This window comes from Trachemys scripta, chromosome 6 (assembly GCF_013100865.1).
Source record: "Trachemys scripta elegans isolate TJP31775 chromosome 6, CAS_Tse_1.0, whole genome shotgun sequence".
Taxonomy (NCBI): domain Eukaryota; kingdom Metazoa; phylum Chordata; order Testudines; family Emydidae; genus Trachemys; species Trachemys scripta.
The window spans coordinates 101,117,426-101,132,786 of NC_048303.1; the positions used below are offsets into that span (position 1 = coordinate 101,117,426).

At 38.5% G+C, this 15,361-nt stretch overlaps 1 protein-coding gene across 4 annotated transcripts in view; it reads right to left on the bottom strand.

Moving 5' to 3' along the window:
* The window catches only part of CNTLN (centlein), a 286,401-nt gene that overhangs the window by 242,025 nt on the left and 29,015 nt on the right, over nt 1–15,361 (bottom strand). For 3 of the 4 annotated variants that reach the window (XM_034773873.1, XM_034773872.1, XM_034773874.1), the window contains exon 3: nt 1,555–1,639. In XM_034773873.1, the coding sequence (XP_034629764.1) occupies nt 1,555–1,639 (85 nt within the window). Of the gene's footprint in view, nt 1–1,554; nt 1,640–2,378; nt 2,409–15,361 lie in introns of those variants that run through there. The other variant, XM_034773875.1, reaches the window with a different exon arrangement.

A 15,361-nucleotide genomic window follows, 5' to 3' on the forward strand; every position in this document is an offset into this window, starting at 1 on the left:
TTTATATGGATATTTTCTATACTGTCTACAAAGACAAAGCAAATATATCAGCTGGTTGTACTACATCAGTACATAATAGTTTAATAATAGCATGCACAGAAGCACTATATGAGCTAGCTATTATCAAGTGCTAGATGGTGCCATTAAGGTCCTGAGTATGAAGTGGTACACAGCCATATAACCCCAGGGTGAGCTCCAGGAAATAATGTCTCTCAGAGATGGTGGGGAGCATAAAGTCTGGTCAGCAGCCAGCCATCATTGCTGGCCAGAGTGTAAGAAGGGGCAGAAACTAATCTGACAGGAGTAGACAACAGGTTGGTAACATTTCTAGAGCCCTGTCTGCAATGGGCTATCCACTTTTACTACCACTAAAGAAACTGCAAATTATGGGTCCAACTTTTGCTAATGTAAAGACACCCTGAGAGGCTATTTATCTCCCATTATGATATCATCAGAGCTGCAATCAACAGAGGCGCAAAGTAATGCCCCTTTCATTTAAAAGAAAGATCCCATCCTTCCTGGATCTCAAAAGGTCTTTTCTTATTAATCTTCAGGATATGTTGCAAGGCCTGTTTTTCCCCTGGAATTTTGAGAAGGTAGTGAGTTGAGAGTTATGGAGTGATTGGTTAAGAGGGAACTGTTTTGTCCTCTTACATTTTGTAGATGTTATTGCAAGACTTTTTTAATATCTAATTTTGGATTTTATTATTATTGTATCTTAAGTTTTATGACAGTGCTTAGGGTTTTGACTATGCACTTAAAAGTTATCAAAATAAATAAAATAGCTTCAACTTTGTTATGGTTCCTCAGTTTTAACAAAAGATTTTGTTCAACACTTACAGTTTTCCTTTCTCTTTATTGATTTAAAACATTCAATTGTGAAGAATGTAAGTGACAACATGAATGGTTTATGCCAAGTATGTTTTATCATTATTCTTTTATCCTAGCATTTGATTTAGGCTGCTAAATATTACTAAACACTATTATAACTAGAATACACAAGTGGTATTACATTTAGGTCTGGTACAGTCTCCCACAAATATAAGCTAATACACATTTATCCTTCCAATTTATTTGAAAATGTGAGCTATCCCAGCAAATATAATAATAATAAAAAAAAGACAATTGTCAAAAATAAGGAAACATCTCAAAACCTTCCCAAACCAGAATTTCCCACAGTCTATTTTACCAGAAAAAGACTGGAAGAAAAAAGATGAGCTTTCCACATTGACTTGAAGGTCAACAAATTCAGGCTTTGGCAGACTAGTATGGGAAGCAAGAATTAGAACTGACAACCTTTCTCTGAAAAGATCTTGTCCACACCTCTACCCATTTAAGCCAAAGGATTATTAGCTCAAGCACCTCATCTGAGCTCAACTGTTGTCTTACATATGAAGAAGAGAAGAGATCTTCTCTGAGGCCTCTAGGATCTAAACGTACATTTAGAGCACAGTGATCTAAAATATCTACTTTAACACACTAGCAAATCAAATACTGATTAGAAGTAAGTTATAACAACTATATTCCTCATGTACTTACTTAAAACATACTAACCTCTTCCAGTGCCTGTATTTTGTTGTCTTTGACTTGCAAAATTTCTAATACTTTCCTGTCCTTGACTTCAGCTTTCTGCTTTTCTCTAGAAACAAAAAATAGACACTTTATTAGTCATAATTTGCAGTTAATCATTTGAATTTTTCATGTCCTGATAATGAATGTCATTTTAAAGCACAGAAAATTAAATTATCTAAGGCTGACAGCCTCTACGGAATTAATCAGGGAGCATATGGCAAGTGACAGCAAATTACATTGGCAAACAGCTAAGACAACTTTATTCTAAAGAAACAGGCGTACCAAGAGTTGAAATATCATAAAAAGAAAACCTAACGTAATCTGCAGTGTTACTTCCAAAAGGCATGGTCTATTCAGCTATATAATGAGCAAACTCTTTTTTTCCTGTTAGCAACACAGAAACCTTAATTTGGCAGATCTCCCACTCAACTTGATGGCATTTTTCTGTTTGTCTGTAACACAATCATTTTTGAATGCTGCATCCAATCAATACCAACATTTCAGGTAATGTTCTAGTCATCAGTTGGCAGGACCCTATTGATTTTGGTGAAAATCAAAAAACTGGATGCACAGAGCCCCTAGCATCTGGTTAGCAGACCATCAGTTGTAATCAGGTCTGCAACTGTCTATATATCAACAAATTGGTTGATGGAGCCATTAAGACCTTCTATCATAACAACACCTCTGCCTTTCATCTCAATTGACAGTAAAATGTTAACACTCTGAAGAAGAACTCTATGTATGCTCCAAAGCTTGTCTCTCTCACCAACAGAAGTTGGTCAAATAAAAGAGATTATGTTACCCACCTTGTCTCTCTGGAACCAACACAGCTACAACAACACTGCATAGAACATTCTCAATTACTTATTTCCTAGACAGAAAAGAAATAAGAACGGGAAGAAAGGATGTATGAGGGAATACACAGAGCCCAGGCACAGGGGAGAGATTTGAGAACCCTGGAATCAGGGGAAAAGAGTATTAGGGGAGGGGAGACATAGAGCCCCTGGCATGATGAGGAGTTCAATTTCAGGGAGTCCCTGAAATAGAGGGGGTGGGAAGTAGGCATACAGGGGTGCTTGTGGGAGGTAAGGGAGAAATACAAGGAGCCCCTGGTGTATGCAATGAGCTTGGCCCATAAAAGCAGTGAATTGTGCAACCCTCCCTAGTTCCATATTGGGAAATTTTAAAAGGATAGCATACATTGTGGCACAAGCCGATTTTTCCTCAGCATCCACAGGAGTTCTATTCTAAGGCTGTCAACAACTAGAAGTTTTTCGCTCAAAATGTACTGCTCCCTAATGCTTTCTAACATGATGTCCTCTCAAAGTCCCAGGATTGCTAAAACTTCCAATCTGATTCTGATTGCACACAGAGTGTTAACTCTATATGGGGAAATTTTTTTTACACGGAGTAAGCATCTTTGAAGACCCAAAAAAAAGGTGGTCAGTGTGAGCAACCTTCTTCTACCTCCGCAGAAGAAGTTGTAAGCCAAATGGTTATTTTGGTGAGAAATAAGCACTACAAGAAACCAGACCTATTTGTTGTGTTTCGGAGACATACTTAAAAGCAGAGTATTATCTACTTTATTGGCTTTCTAGAATTAATGCAAAAAGTTTTTAAAAGCTATTCATCAAGCAATATCAGAAAACCTTGTATTTCAAGTTTATCCAGCTCTGAGATGGGTGTAAGTAGGACCAAACAGAAACTTTGCGGTTTATCTCTTGGTCATGCAGTGCTCTATGTGTTTGACTAGTTGTATATTGCTTGTTGATTTAGACTGTATGCACCTCAAAAAAGACCTTATTTAGTCCATGGCCTATACGGTGCTGAGCACACTGGGTCTGATCCTAAGCCCACTGAAGTCAGTGGAAAGACGTCTATTGACTTCAGTGGACTTTGGTTCATGCCCAGTGTTAGTATTCAACAAATAAATATAGCAATGTTAAACTGTATGGATTATATGGCAGAATTAATTCTCATATATACAAGCATTTTTTTAGGAAATGTAATTGAAATTGAGCTCAACTTATGGTACACCTCTACCCCAATATAACACGATTTTGGATATAACGCGGTAAAGCAGCGCTCCAGGGAGGTGGGGCTGCGCCTCCAGGGGATCAAAGCAAGTTTGATCAAAGCGGGTTTTACCTATAACGCGGTAAGAGTTTTTGGCTTCCGAGGACAGCGTTATATCAGGGTAGAGGTGTAAGTGTAAGATTGGCAGTTATTACAGTGATAACCACAGCATAAATAACTAAACAGGGAAAAAAATAATAGAAACAGTTCCAGCCTCCTCTGCAAAATTTGTCAGCATATATGTTTTACTACATTTGGTCAAAAGCTTACAGTTCCTACTCAAGGAAAATTCCCATCACAAACAGAAGAGAGAAAACTAAACATAGGTCATGTCTACAACACTAGAACCACTTTATCAGGATAGGAATACCAGCATGCTATACCAGCAAAGCACTCCTAGTATGGACGCAGCTAACCTGGCTAAGCTATGCCAGGCAATAAAACTACCCCTATGAGTGAAACAAGCTATGCCAGTAAAAGCGCAGCTTTGCTAGTATAGCTGCTTCTACACTAGGTCCTCCTGCCAGCACAGCTCTGTGTCCTAATTTGGCAAGTGAGATCAGTTTTAATACTGGATAAAAGAGCCACAAGATCTGTCTATGTGGTAACGAGGCATTCAAAGTAGAGGGCCATCAATTTAATTTCCAGTGGGACTACTCGCATGTTTAAAGTTAAGCACGTGCTTAGGTGCTTTGCTTGATCAGGTCAACAGTGCTCTGAAGGTTATTAGAAGCTTTAGAGACAAATGAAAAGATAGGTCCCTTAGAATTAAAATGGGCACTATATAGAGTCAGGGGAAAGATATATGAAATACAGACAAGACACAAATATAAATATTTTTAAACACAAAAAAACTCCTAGCTTCTTTGCCCAATATGATCTTGTCTAACCCTCTAACTTCGAGAATGTTAAATATTAACTCTAGGGTGACCAGATGTCCCAATTTTATAGGGAGAGTCCCGATTTTTGGGTCTTTTTCTTATATAGACTCCTGTTACCACCCACCCCCATCCCAATTTTTCACACTTGCTGTCTGGTCACCCTAATTAACACCAGTGGTTCCAATATTAATTCCAATTGGTTTAACTCCAATCCATACCCATGCACAAGTTGCTGCTAACCTATTAATAACTCCTTTTATCCTTTTCAGTACTCAAGTTTTATTTAAACCTTGTCAATTCCAATTTTCTATTCAAAATGCACTTTTACCCTCAGATCTTCTTCCTCCCTCTCCATCTAATTCTTCCAAAATCTCCCAATGCACACTGACTTTCAGTCTCTCGTCCACTGTCCTTTCCATTTCTCTACGTAACAATCACCCCCTTCCCAGACTGCTGGGCTGTACGTCTGGTCTTGAAACCAGGCGGGTTTGGTTTTAGACTTTGCCTGCCACACCACTGAGCAGATGATGTGGCTGCAGCAGTAGCTCCTCCAGCAACAGCAGCAGCTTCGGTGACAGAGGAAGGAGAATGTGTACAAGGAAGAAGAGGACAACAACAAGCAACTTCTACTACAAGTGCTGCTCATAGAGCAGCTTCACATGGTACAGTGCTGTTTCTGGGCTCAGGAAACCAGCACTGACTGCTGGGAAAGGATGTTTCTGCAGATCTGACTAGCAGTGGTGAGAGAAGTTCAGGATGACGAAGGCAACCTTTTTTGAGATATGTGCTGAACTAGTACTGGAGCTGCAGTGGCTGTGTCAACATGCAGTCCCCTATACCTATTGAGAAGTGGGTCACCATTGACATCTGGAAGCTGGCTGCCCCTGAATGTTACTGGTCCATAGCCAACCAATTTGGCATAGGGAGATCAACTGTTGGGGCCATTGTCATGCAGGTGTGTTGCAATGGGTTATAAAGCTTGGCTCAGGACATTATTAATGGCTTTGCACAACTGGAGTTCCCAAATTGTACTAGGGCAATTGATGAGACCTCATCCCTATCATTTACCCTCTGCACCAGGACTCAGAATTCATAAACAGAAAGGGGTTATTTCTCCATGGTACTGCAGGGGCTGGTTGTTCCCCATGGTAGGGTGGTTTGGAAAGGTCCACGTTGATAGGATGTTTCTGAACTCAGCTCTATTTACCTTAATGAATAAAGGACATTTGCCCTAGGACTCTATAATGCTCCACATTAATACTGTGCAGATGGTTATCCTGGGGAACCCAACTTATCGTCTGTTTCCCTAGCTAATGAAGCCATTCACAGGAGGAAGTACTTAACTTCTGTTGTGTTGCTGAATGACAGGGGAGTGGACATTTGGCCATCTGAAAGGAGGATGGAGCTGTTTGTGGAATAGGTTGGAGGCTGCTGAAAAAAAAACTTGCCTAAGTTTATAGCTGCATGTTGTATTTTGCACAATATTTGTGAGAGTAAGGGAGAAAGGCTTAAGATGGGTGGGAGGCTGAAGTGTGATGACTTGCTCAGTTGTTTGAGCAACCAACTATGTGTCCACCAGAAAATGGAAACAGACAGGGAAATATTGTCACGGATGCCTATGGCCCTTACTTTGAGTCTCAGGCCTGAAAATGGGCAGCTTTACATCCAGCTGCTCTCCCATATAGAAGAGGGTGGGGGGGATGGATTGTGAGCAGCACAGTCTCTTTTATGGGTGGTAGAAGTGGCATATTGTGACTCTCAGTATTTTATCCTGTGTCTGTGCCTTGATACTTTTATAAAAAATGATGACCTTTGCAAAATGTCTGCGTTTTCTGTGTAGAATGAATTGCTGACTCTTAGTAAATGAATTTTAAAGTTTTTATTATTATTAAACAACAATCTATTATCTAACAACCAGAAATAAACCTTTAATTAAAACAATAATGAAACAAAACTTTAGAGTGATGTAGAGCAGTGTACAGCAGAACACAACAATGGGGGTGGGGGTTAATTCACAGGTGCGTAAAGGCCTTGTCTCTGCCTCTTGCTCTTGTGCCTTCTGTTGAGTGATGGGGCTCAAAGTTATGAGGGACATTATTTGGTTCAAAAGAGCTGGTCTCTGAAGTACAATTCCTCTTACTACCCTGAACTTGGGCCTAGGCATGTCTTCTGGGAGCACGGCTGCAGGGACATAGAGGGGAGTAGATCCTGGTGTTCCCAGTATCTCGTACTGTCCAGGGGCAGCAGAACATGGCTATGTCCTGGTTTAGGCCATTGCATTGCCTGCTGCCCTAACAGCAGCATGTGCTTCAGCGGAACGTTCTGGTTCTGCCTCAAGCAGTGGCTTCTGCAGCTCCCTCTGTTTTTGCACAGTGTCTTTTCCATAGCCACACTGTCTCTGACCACTCCACCAATCTCTCTAGACAATTCATTATTTTCCTTCTCTGACTTCCACCTCTCCATTGCTTTCATGGATTTTGTGAGGTCTGAGAACATTCTATCCCAAGTTTGCTGTTTCTTCCCCCTCAGTTTAGCCAGCCACTCATTCTTGAGGATCTGGGTGCTGTAGAAGCAATGAATGGGGGAGTAGGAAGAAAAACAAGCAGTTATTGTTCATATTCCAGAGAGGCTATGATAACACTTTTTTAGTGTGCATTTCTGATTTCCCTTCACTGAGATTCTTCTCAATCTTAGAAGAACCTCAGAGATATTAAATGGCGTGTGCACTAGGAAGAGTAGTTTGGGATTTTTGATTGTGCAGTATATTCTGTTTGGGTTTGCCATTGTACCTTGAAAGCTGAGGAAATAAGAGGGGGTTGAGAATTATGTTCCTGGTTTGGCTTTGCAGTTTTGCTGTGCTTTGGAGGTTCTTAGAGTGTTAGATAAGTTAGTAGCGGGAACGGTGGATAGTAATCCCCTCTACTTCTCCTTTAGGCTGTCCTGACTCTCAATGGTATTACCCTGAGACTGGTAACTAGGAGGCAGAGAATGGCCTCCTTCATAAAGGCAAAGGGGAGACCAGTGAGATACACTGTAAAGTTATTCACCAAGATGGTCCCCCCAGAAGTGCTGCAGGAGTGGAAGGCAACTGGCAAGCTATACTGGGGGAAATTACCATGCACCTCTCCTGCATAATGTCTGGACCAAAATCAAGCAATTTCTCAGCTTTAGATTCTGCTTTACCTCCCCTGAAGACATGATGAAAGTGCACAGAAAAATAGATAGGATGCTGCACTGATTATCTGAAGCATTTACTGTTCCCCATCTTCATGTAAGCCTGTGAAAAGCCATTAAGAGGTTTACTATGCATAATGTAAAGATCTTTTACAGGACATTTATATCTCAGCAGGCAGCTGTAGTCCTTAGTACCTGTATGGACACGCAACGCCCATGTCTCCCTCATGTAAACAGAGAACACTAACCAAACTTCCTTTTCCTATATCCACTGTCTCAGTACTGTTGAATTTTGCACAATTTAATGTTTTCATTGTGTGATTATGTTGCAGGTCAGGTAGAGCTTGCAGCTGCTCCACGGTGCTGGCTGCCATTTTGAGCAGGGTGAACAGTGGGGAGCTGGGGCTGTTCAATAGGAAGGGAGAAAGAAAATGGGTAGATGGTATGTGCCCTTAGTGACATGGGTTTGAAAAAGGATGACGGTCACAGTTTTAGTATGAGACAGAAGCCGTGTGTCTGGCCAGAGCAGCTGGCATTCTGAACATGGGTGGTGGAGAGGGCGAGCAGACAGCATGAGTTGAGAGAGAGAGAGGCAGAGGCTCAAGACTTGGAAAGGCTCTTGGCTCATAACAGCCAAAAATGGCTACAAATCCTGGGGCATCTGGAACACAAGTTAGAACTTGTAATAGCATAATTGTAAATTGTAAAGATAGATACTTATGTGACATGGTTCCCTCAATAGGATCTGCACCTCAGTCCCAGCCTGGGTTTCTGATTGATAATCAGACTCACTTCATACACAGCTACCATCAGGGTCCTGAGTCATAAAGGGATCCTGTCTTTCTGGGGACAGCTCTTCATTGGCCTCCTCTCATTCTTCCTCCCATGACTGTTGATGTTCATTCTTGGTGGAGGGGCCACAGAGAAGGATTAGGGTCCACAACCTCTTTGGGCTCAATAGTGGTATAATTGCTCAAAATCCTGTCTAGCTCCTCAGGTTTTCACTGCTGGACCTTTCCCTGGTATCCTTGGTTTTAATATAAGTCCTCTTGAGCGGTTTCCTCTTTTTTCCAGCAATGGTTGGCCTCCCAGTTGTGATCCTTGCAGATATCAGCTTAGCAACGTCTCCCAAAAGATCTTTATTCTGGAGACTGGCCACATAGCTTCTGCACCAACACTTCTCCACAGATGTCAGGTCTTATCTAGGGCCTCGGCGAGGCTCCAACAGGCTGCTCAAGACATGTTGGAAGGCTTCTGAAGTAATATCACAGCAATGCTGTTATATTTGAATCCAGGAACAAATGAGCAAATTCTGGTCCTGTGCCAATTTTTAAATGGGGGGAGGGGCATCTGATCAGCTGACTCTATGCAGTGGAGGGCACAGAGATAAACAGTCACCGGCAAAGCAGTGTGAAATAGCAACTGGAGGACTGCCAAAGTAGTACATGGCAACATTGTGCACCCATGAACAATACACCGACCTCTCAATTCAGATTGAACTTAATACACTTTGAAAGAGGATACCAGAGTTCGTGATAAATGCAGAGTTAGTGCACTGTAATGAATTGTCTCATGTGTATACAGGCATTTTCACACCACAATTAGCAGTGAGCATTTTTAAAGGGTGGGGTAATTAACTAGCTTGTTCTAATAAAGCTTTGCAATCATAACTTGGAAATTTATTAAACCTGCATTCAGTTTGACTAATTGATATGAAAACCTGATGGGTGGGGGGTGGTTTTCCTAAGGTGAGCCCCAAAAGAACTCGGCAGCTTTTGTTTTTATTTTAAAGAGGGAATTAGAAGCAAATGAATACAATAACCAAGAATGAAGCAAGAAAACAAGCTTCACTGGAGCAGTGGAAAAGTGTGTGCACAGCTAATTCCAGTGTTTTATTGGTAGTCAAGTATTTATGAAGCCCTGTAACTTTAGGACAAAGCTGCACCAGAGTGATTTTTAAGAATGAAAAGTCTGGGATTAGACAGAGAGAAAGAGTCCTGTATTAGCACTGCAAAGGAAGTGTAGATTACACATATAATATACATACACACCCCTGAGATTCCAACTGCATAGCTAACAAAATGCAATCTTTTCCCTAATCATTGGTTACTGGTTCAGCAAATATAGTGGCCCTTTAACAAAATTTGCAAGCAATGAGATTTGTAACACACATCCACATTCAATTTCACAAGTGGAAAAAATATTTGTGTATAATTAATTCAAAATGTTAGGGTATTTGTATTCTTTATTCCAGCTACAAAGATGACACATACCATAATCTTGGATAATGTCACAGAAATGTGCTTCAATTAGTTATCACAAATTACTAAAGAAGAAAACAACTACAACTTATTACAGTAATATAAAGATGCAAGGGATGTTAGCAGAAGCTTGCAGCATAAATTAAAGCCTTGTATGGAATTTTATCAGCAGCTTCTCCTGGCGGTATAGTATGACTTCCAATACTCATTACAGGGATGCTCCCAAAAGAGACACTAGGTAAAACTACCGTATGCTACAGTACTATAATATCTTTGGATCTCTTGCTGCAGTTTAAAGGATACTGTTCAATTAGCATGGCTAAAATAAGACTTGTTCTTTATAAAGGAAACAGGTATATAGAAAAAAAAATCTTTGTTGGGTCCCTTTATACATTTACAATACATTAAAAAGGTTCACCAAAATATGAAAAAAAAAATCATGCACTGTCAAGAAGTTGATGATGATCAATGACTGAGACAAACTCCTGTTTAGCTAATTAGAACCACTGATGAGCAATAATGATCTGAGCTAAGAATATTTGCAGACTTCTTTAGGATGAAAAATGGAGTGAAGAGAGGCTGTCAATTCATACAAGTTTTAAGCTCCAATCACTTTTCCCATGAGTACTACCTATTTAAAAATTTTAACATAGCTGTATTTAGCCACATGGATTATCCACATTCAGCTTTCACCATCCACCGAAAGCCAAAAATCTGTGAAATTATTCTAAAGCATTAACTAAATTTTATTGTGTTCTGGCCCACGCTATATATTATACAACATGACAGTATTATTTTCTGGGATTTGGCCCATTTTTAATGAGTTGTCAAAAATGAAATATTAGAGACTATAAGGAAACATTTAACTATGAATGAGGTGTGAAAATAGAACTTGCATTACAAAAGCCCACAGATTTTCAAAAGCAAAGTTCAGTGAAGTTTGTAAAAATATTATATTTCATAAAATAAATTTGCAAAGCAGTAGAAAAAGTAATAGGGAAAAGAGGTATTTTGGATTCTACCATTGGTCTTTACTTGCATCAATCATTCAATTAACCATTCTTCTGAAAAAAATAAAAACCATCTGAGCTAAATAAAGATGTGCTATTTTTTACATTTAATGACAACTGGTTTAACTAATAAAAAGACTGGGGCTGTTTATTTGGAGAGCTCTCCATAGTTTTATTGCTCACCTCATCTCGATTACCATATGGATCACATTTTTATAAGAGCCTATTTTTTAATACTCAAAAAGAGCCCCTTTATAAATTTCCCCCTGAATATCTAAGGAAGTTTGGAGACTCTGAATTGTGTGATAAAATCATGGTTACATTCTCATTATTATTTATTTGGCTATCAAATTTAAAATTATGAAATGATTCCCTGGACATATACTTTTTTTAAAAATTTCATTTAGAAATTGGAGAAGGAGGGAGACAAGAAACTTGAAAGGCTGCAATATTTCAAGCAGAACCTTGTGCCGGCGCAGAACCTGCAGCAGGAATTGGGCTTATGCCTAATTTTTCAATTGGAAACTTTATGGTGCCTTTCACTACATAGTAAGTGAAAGAGTTGAAAAAACAGGGCTAATTAATTTTGATATCCTAATAAATTTCTATTCCTCCTCATTCAGATCCTAGGAATGCAAAACCTAACACTTAACAGTCAACCCAGATTTTATAATTGCCACATGCACAATGAATTCCTTTGTCTTTAAATACTTAGAGAATTGTACTTCAAACTGATTTATAAAATATGGGAGGAAAAAGAATACATACTTGAATGCCATTCATGCTACAATTTTTAAAGAAAGGCCATTTATTTCTATAACATGATCACGTAGCCTACTTGAATATTTCTTTACAACATGCAAAATTAAGTACCGGTACATAAATCTTTAAGTAAAATCAATCTGATTGCAACCAAAACAGGAAAAAGAAAAATATCATACTCTGAAATTAAATTATTTTTCATAGATTCTAAAAAAGTTATCAACTTATATGTATATACTCCTATGATATCTGTTACTTGTTCTGTTATCTATTTTATTGCATGTTTCATAATGGAAAAGTATCATTAAAGAAACCAATTTTTCCTTTTACAAGTTCAGTGACTTTCTTCAGTAGGTGATTTATTACGCAGTCTGATTTTAATATATTCACGTAGAAGACTCTTTACAGTTTTTACATTGAGTGTAGTGTGTGAAGCATGAAAATTGTGTCATATTTTGCTGTGAATAATTTTGCAAACATTTTTCATCTAGATACACAAGTCTCTTACAGTGTTCAAAAATATCAGCACTTCAGAACAGACTGTTTTAACATCTGCACATCACCAGGGTTTCCCCCAAGGATTTTTAAATGATGCCTGCTTGTGCTGAATAAAGTGCTAACTTGCACCTTGCATTTCAAACTGTGTCCTGAGCAGCCATCCAGTTGGTACAACACCAGCTGAATTCCCACAGGCCACTGTTCACTCAGGCTTGACTGCAATTATCATGTCAATATTTTGTGCTCCGATATGCAGATATGCACACGTGCAAGCTGCATAATACTTTCTTCTCCATGGAATGTTGACTTATGTTCAATGTTCTGAGAATTTTTAATGAAATAGGATATTAAACTTCCATCAATATAGACAGTCACAATTATTTGACCTTAGATGAAAAGGTTACACCCTTATACTCTATTATTCTGTCCATTTTCCTGAGTGATAATTGGGGAATCGAGTTAAAACACAAATTCTAATTTTAATTGTTTTAATAAATTCACACACATGCACACACAGAAAGAAAAAAAATAGTAATGGTCCTTTAAAAGGAATCAACTGTTATTTCCTTCCTAGTCCTATTGTCATTCACTTCCTGTTTTCACTGTTTATTGCTTATTTTCACAACAATAGCATGAGATGGCATGGAAAGCCACCTGCATGTGATGTATTAGTCCTTCAAAAAGATGCAAGTGAATGAGCAAGTTACATTGCTTTAATGATTTTCTTAATAAACATCAATCTAAACTATTTTACACATGCACCATTTCAATGATTACCGAGGTGGAAAACATCAGACGTGTTCCTAACTTCCAGCAAATCTGCATATTTTGGATTCGTAAGGAATCCAACATGACCCGATGCTTCACAGCTTCTTGACAACCTGTGATCAGATATCTTAAATCCATGGTGAAATTAAAGGAAGTAACAAATTACTCCAATTGATTCTACTATCACCACTTCATTTGTTCCCGGACTAAGGCTGATCTGCTCATTTTCTTCCAGACATTGAGACATTTTGGAGATGACAAAGCTTACATTAGTGGAGACAGAATTGCTCACTTAAATACTGTGCAAAGAATGTTGACACTGGAGTCCAGATTTCTCAGAGAGCTCTCAAATGGTGAAGAGCAGGGGGAGAGTGCTGCGCCTTGCAAGACTCCACCTATGGTTCTAAGTGAGGAGAAGCAGGAATCCATGCAATCCATGCAATAGGAATAAGTGTATCTAGCATAATGCTATCCCATTTACTTCTATTAGGTCTTATATCAGCACCACAGTCAATGATGTTAAAAGCCACTAAGGGATCTAGTAATATCTCCTTTAAAAAAAAGGAGTCTGGGGGGCAAATCAGAATGAATTGTTGGAAAAAACTGTCAAGATTTTGTGTACAGTAAATAAGAAAAGGCTTACATAGGGCTTCCAATCAAAAGGTGTTATACATATCTTTTAAAATTTACAGCAATGTTCCACCATTCTATGGACCCTAACTATATTTACTAAATGCCTACATGGATTGACCTGTTAACTCAGGACTTTTTAAGCACCTTTATTCTTTTTCTTTTTAAAACATTTTTCCTTTTTAATTTTATCATCAAAAATAAATGTTTCAAAAGGCAAGCGAACTAGAAATAGCATACTTTTTACATAATACAGAGATCAATAGTATTTAAAGTAGTTGGAAAGTACACTAACATGAGATATACTTTTACAATGGCTTGTTTGAAAATACCTGGAGGCTTTTACATATCCCAAAGGCTTTTCTCATTTGCACAGCAAAGATAATTTTTTGTTTGCATCTGAATATTAAATGGGGAATGTAGTTACAATCACCAAATAAGAACTGCAAAGAATGCTGGAAAATAAAGCATTCTTCTGTGTATTTCAGGAATTAACACTGCAGCCACAGTGAGGTACCAGTTAAATTTTAAAATTTTTAGGGCAGCTGAACTCCCATTTTGGGAGCATGAAAGCATTTTGAAATTGTAAAGTTAGAAATAATGGGAATCCTAATATTACTAAAAAATTCTAAAATGAAATGGAAACAAAAAATTGCACTTTTCCACCTAGGTCTGAGAAGTTGCTAGAATAAAGTCATCTAACAATACAAATATACAATTACTTGATTGTAGGACTAGTAATTCCTGAAGTCTCAGTTCCTACCAATTTATTTTCTCTTTATCATTCCATCTTCTTTGTATTGTGTGAAGTTGTAACTGAGCACTTTAGCACCTTTAGACTTGCATCTTTTTATCCATTATATTGTCATTACCTGCAGAAAAATTGCCTTCTTCATCCACCAATTTAAGGACTGAATCTCACTGTATAGTGCTGCCAAACTCATCACATCTTGGGTATGAGATATTTTCTTTCCTGCTAGTTCTTATGATGTGTTCAAGTAAAGGAAATAAGTAGCTGTCCTGTGACCTTAGCTAAAACTGTGATGAAAACTTGTATCTTAGTGAGCACTGAAAGTTAGTAGTTGGCATAAATATATTGTAAAATAAAGGTATGCGAACACTTGTGCTATCCATTTTGTATAGCCCCAAGGAGAAAGAACAAAAAGGTTGAACACATCTCAACCCTGAATCAAGATTTTCTCATTGTCAGATTTAACTGCTCACTGATGCTTTTAGCATTTCAAACAAAAGAGGACATGTTAATATAAAATAATTCTCATGTGGGATCTGTTGCCTTATACCCATTTCTCTACAGTGTAGGATTCTCAGATGTTGCTGATTAACTCAGTGCTTCTATTGTTTGCTTATCAGGTTTACCGAGTCACCATGTTTCATAATTTCTTAAAACTGTATTTCTTTGGTAGACATGGTAATCCCATATCGTTCCTCTCAATCTTCCAGCCAGCAGCAGAGCCATGTGGGATTGTAGTTCTGCAGACTCCCTGGAAATCTCACTAATGGAAAGGAAACATCTTAGAGTTGAGAGAAAATGATACTGGCATTTGAGCACAGAAAGAATTTTCTTGGTTCCTGAAGTAGAGGAAAGGAGGACAAGGAGGACAAGTTTTCTGAAAGGACAAGAGATGTGGGAAGGTAGAAGAACTAAAGGCCACAAGAAGTCAGAAGCTGTTGGAAGACTAGAGCTGTATATGATGAGAAAGTTGATTTG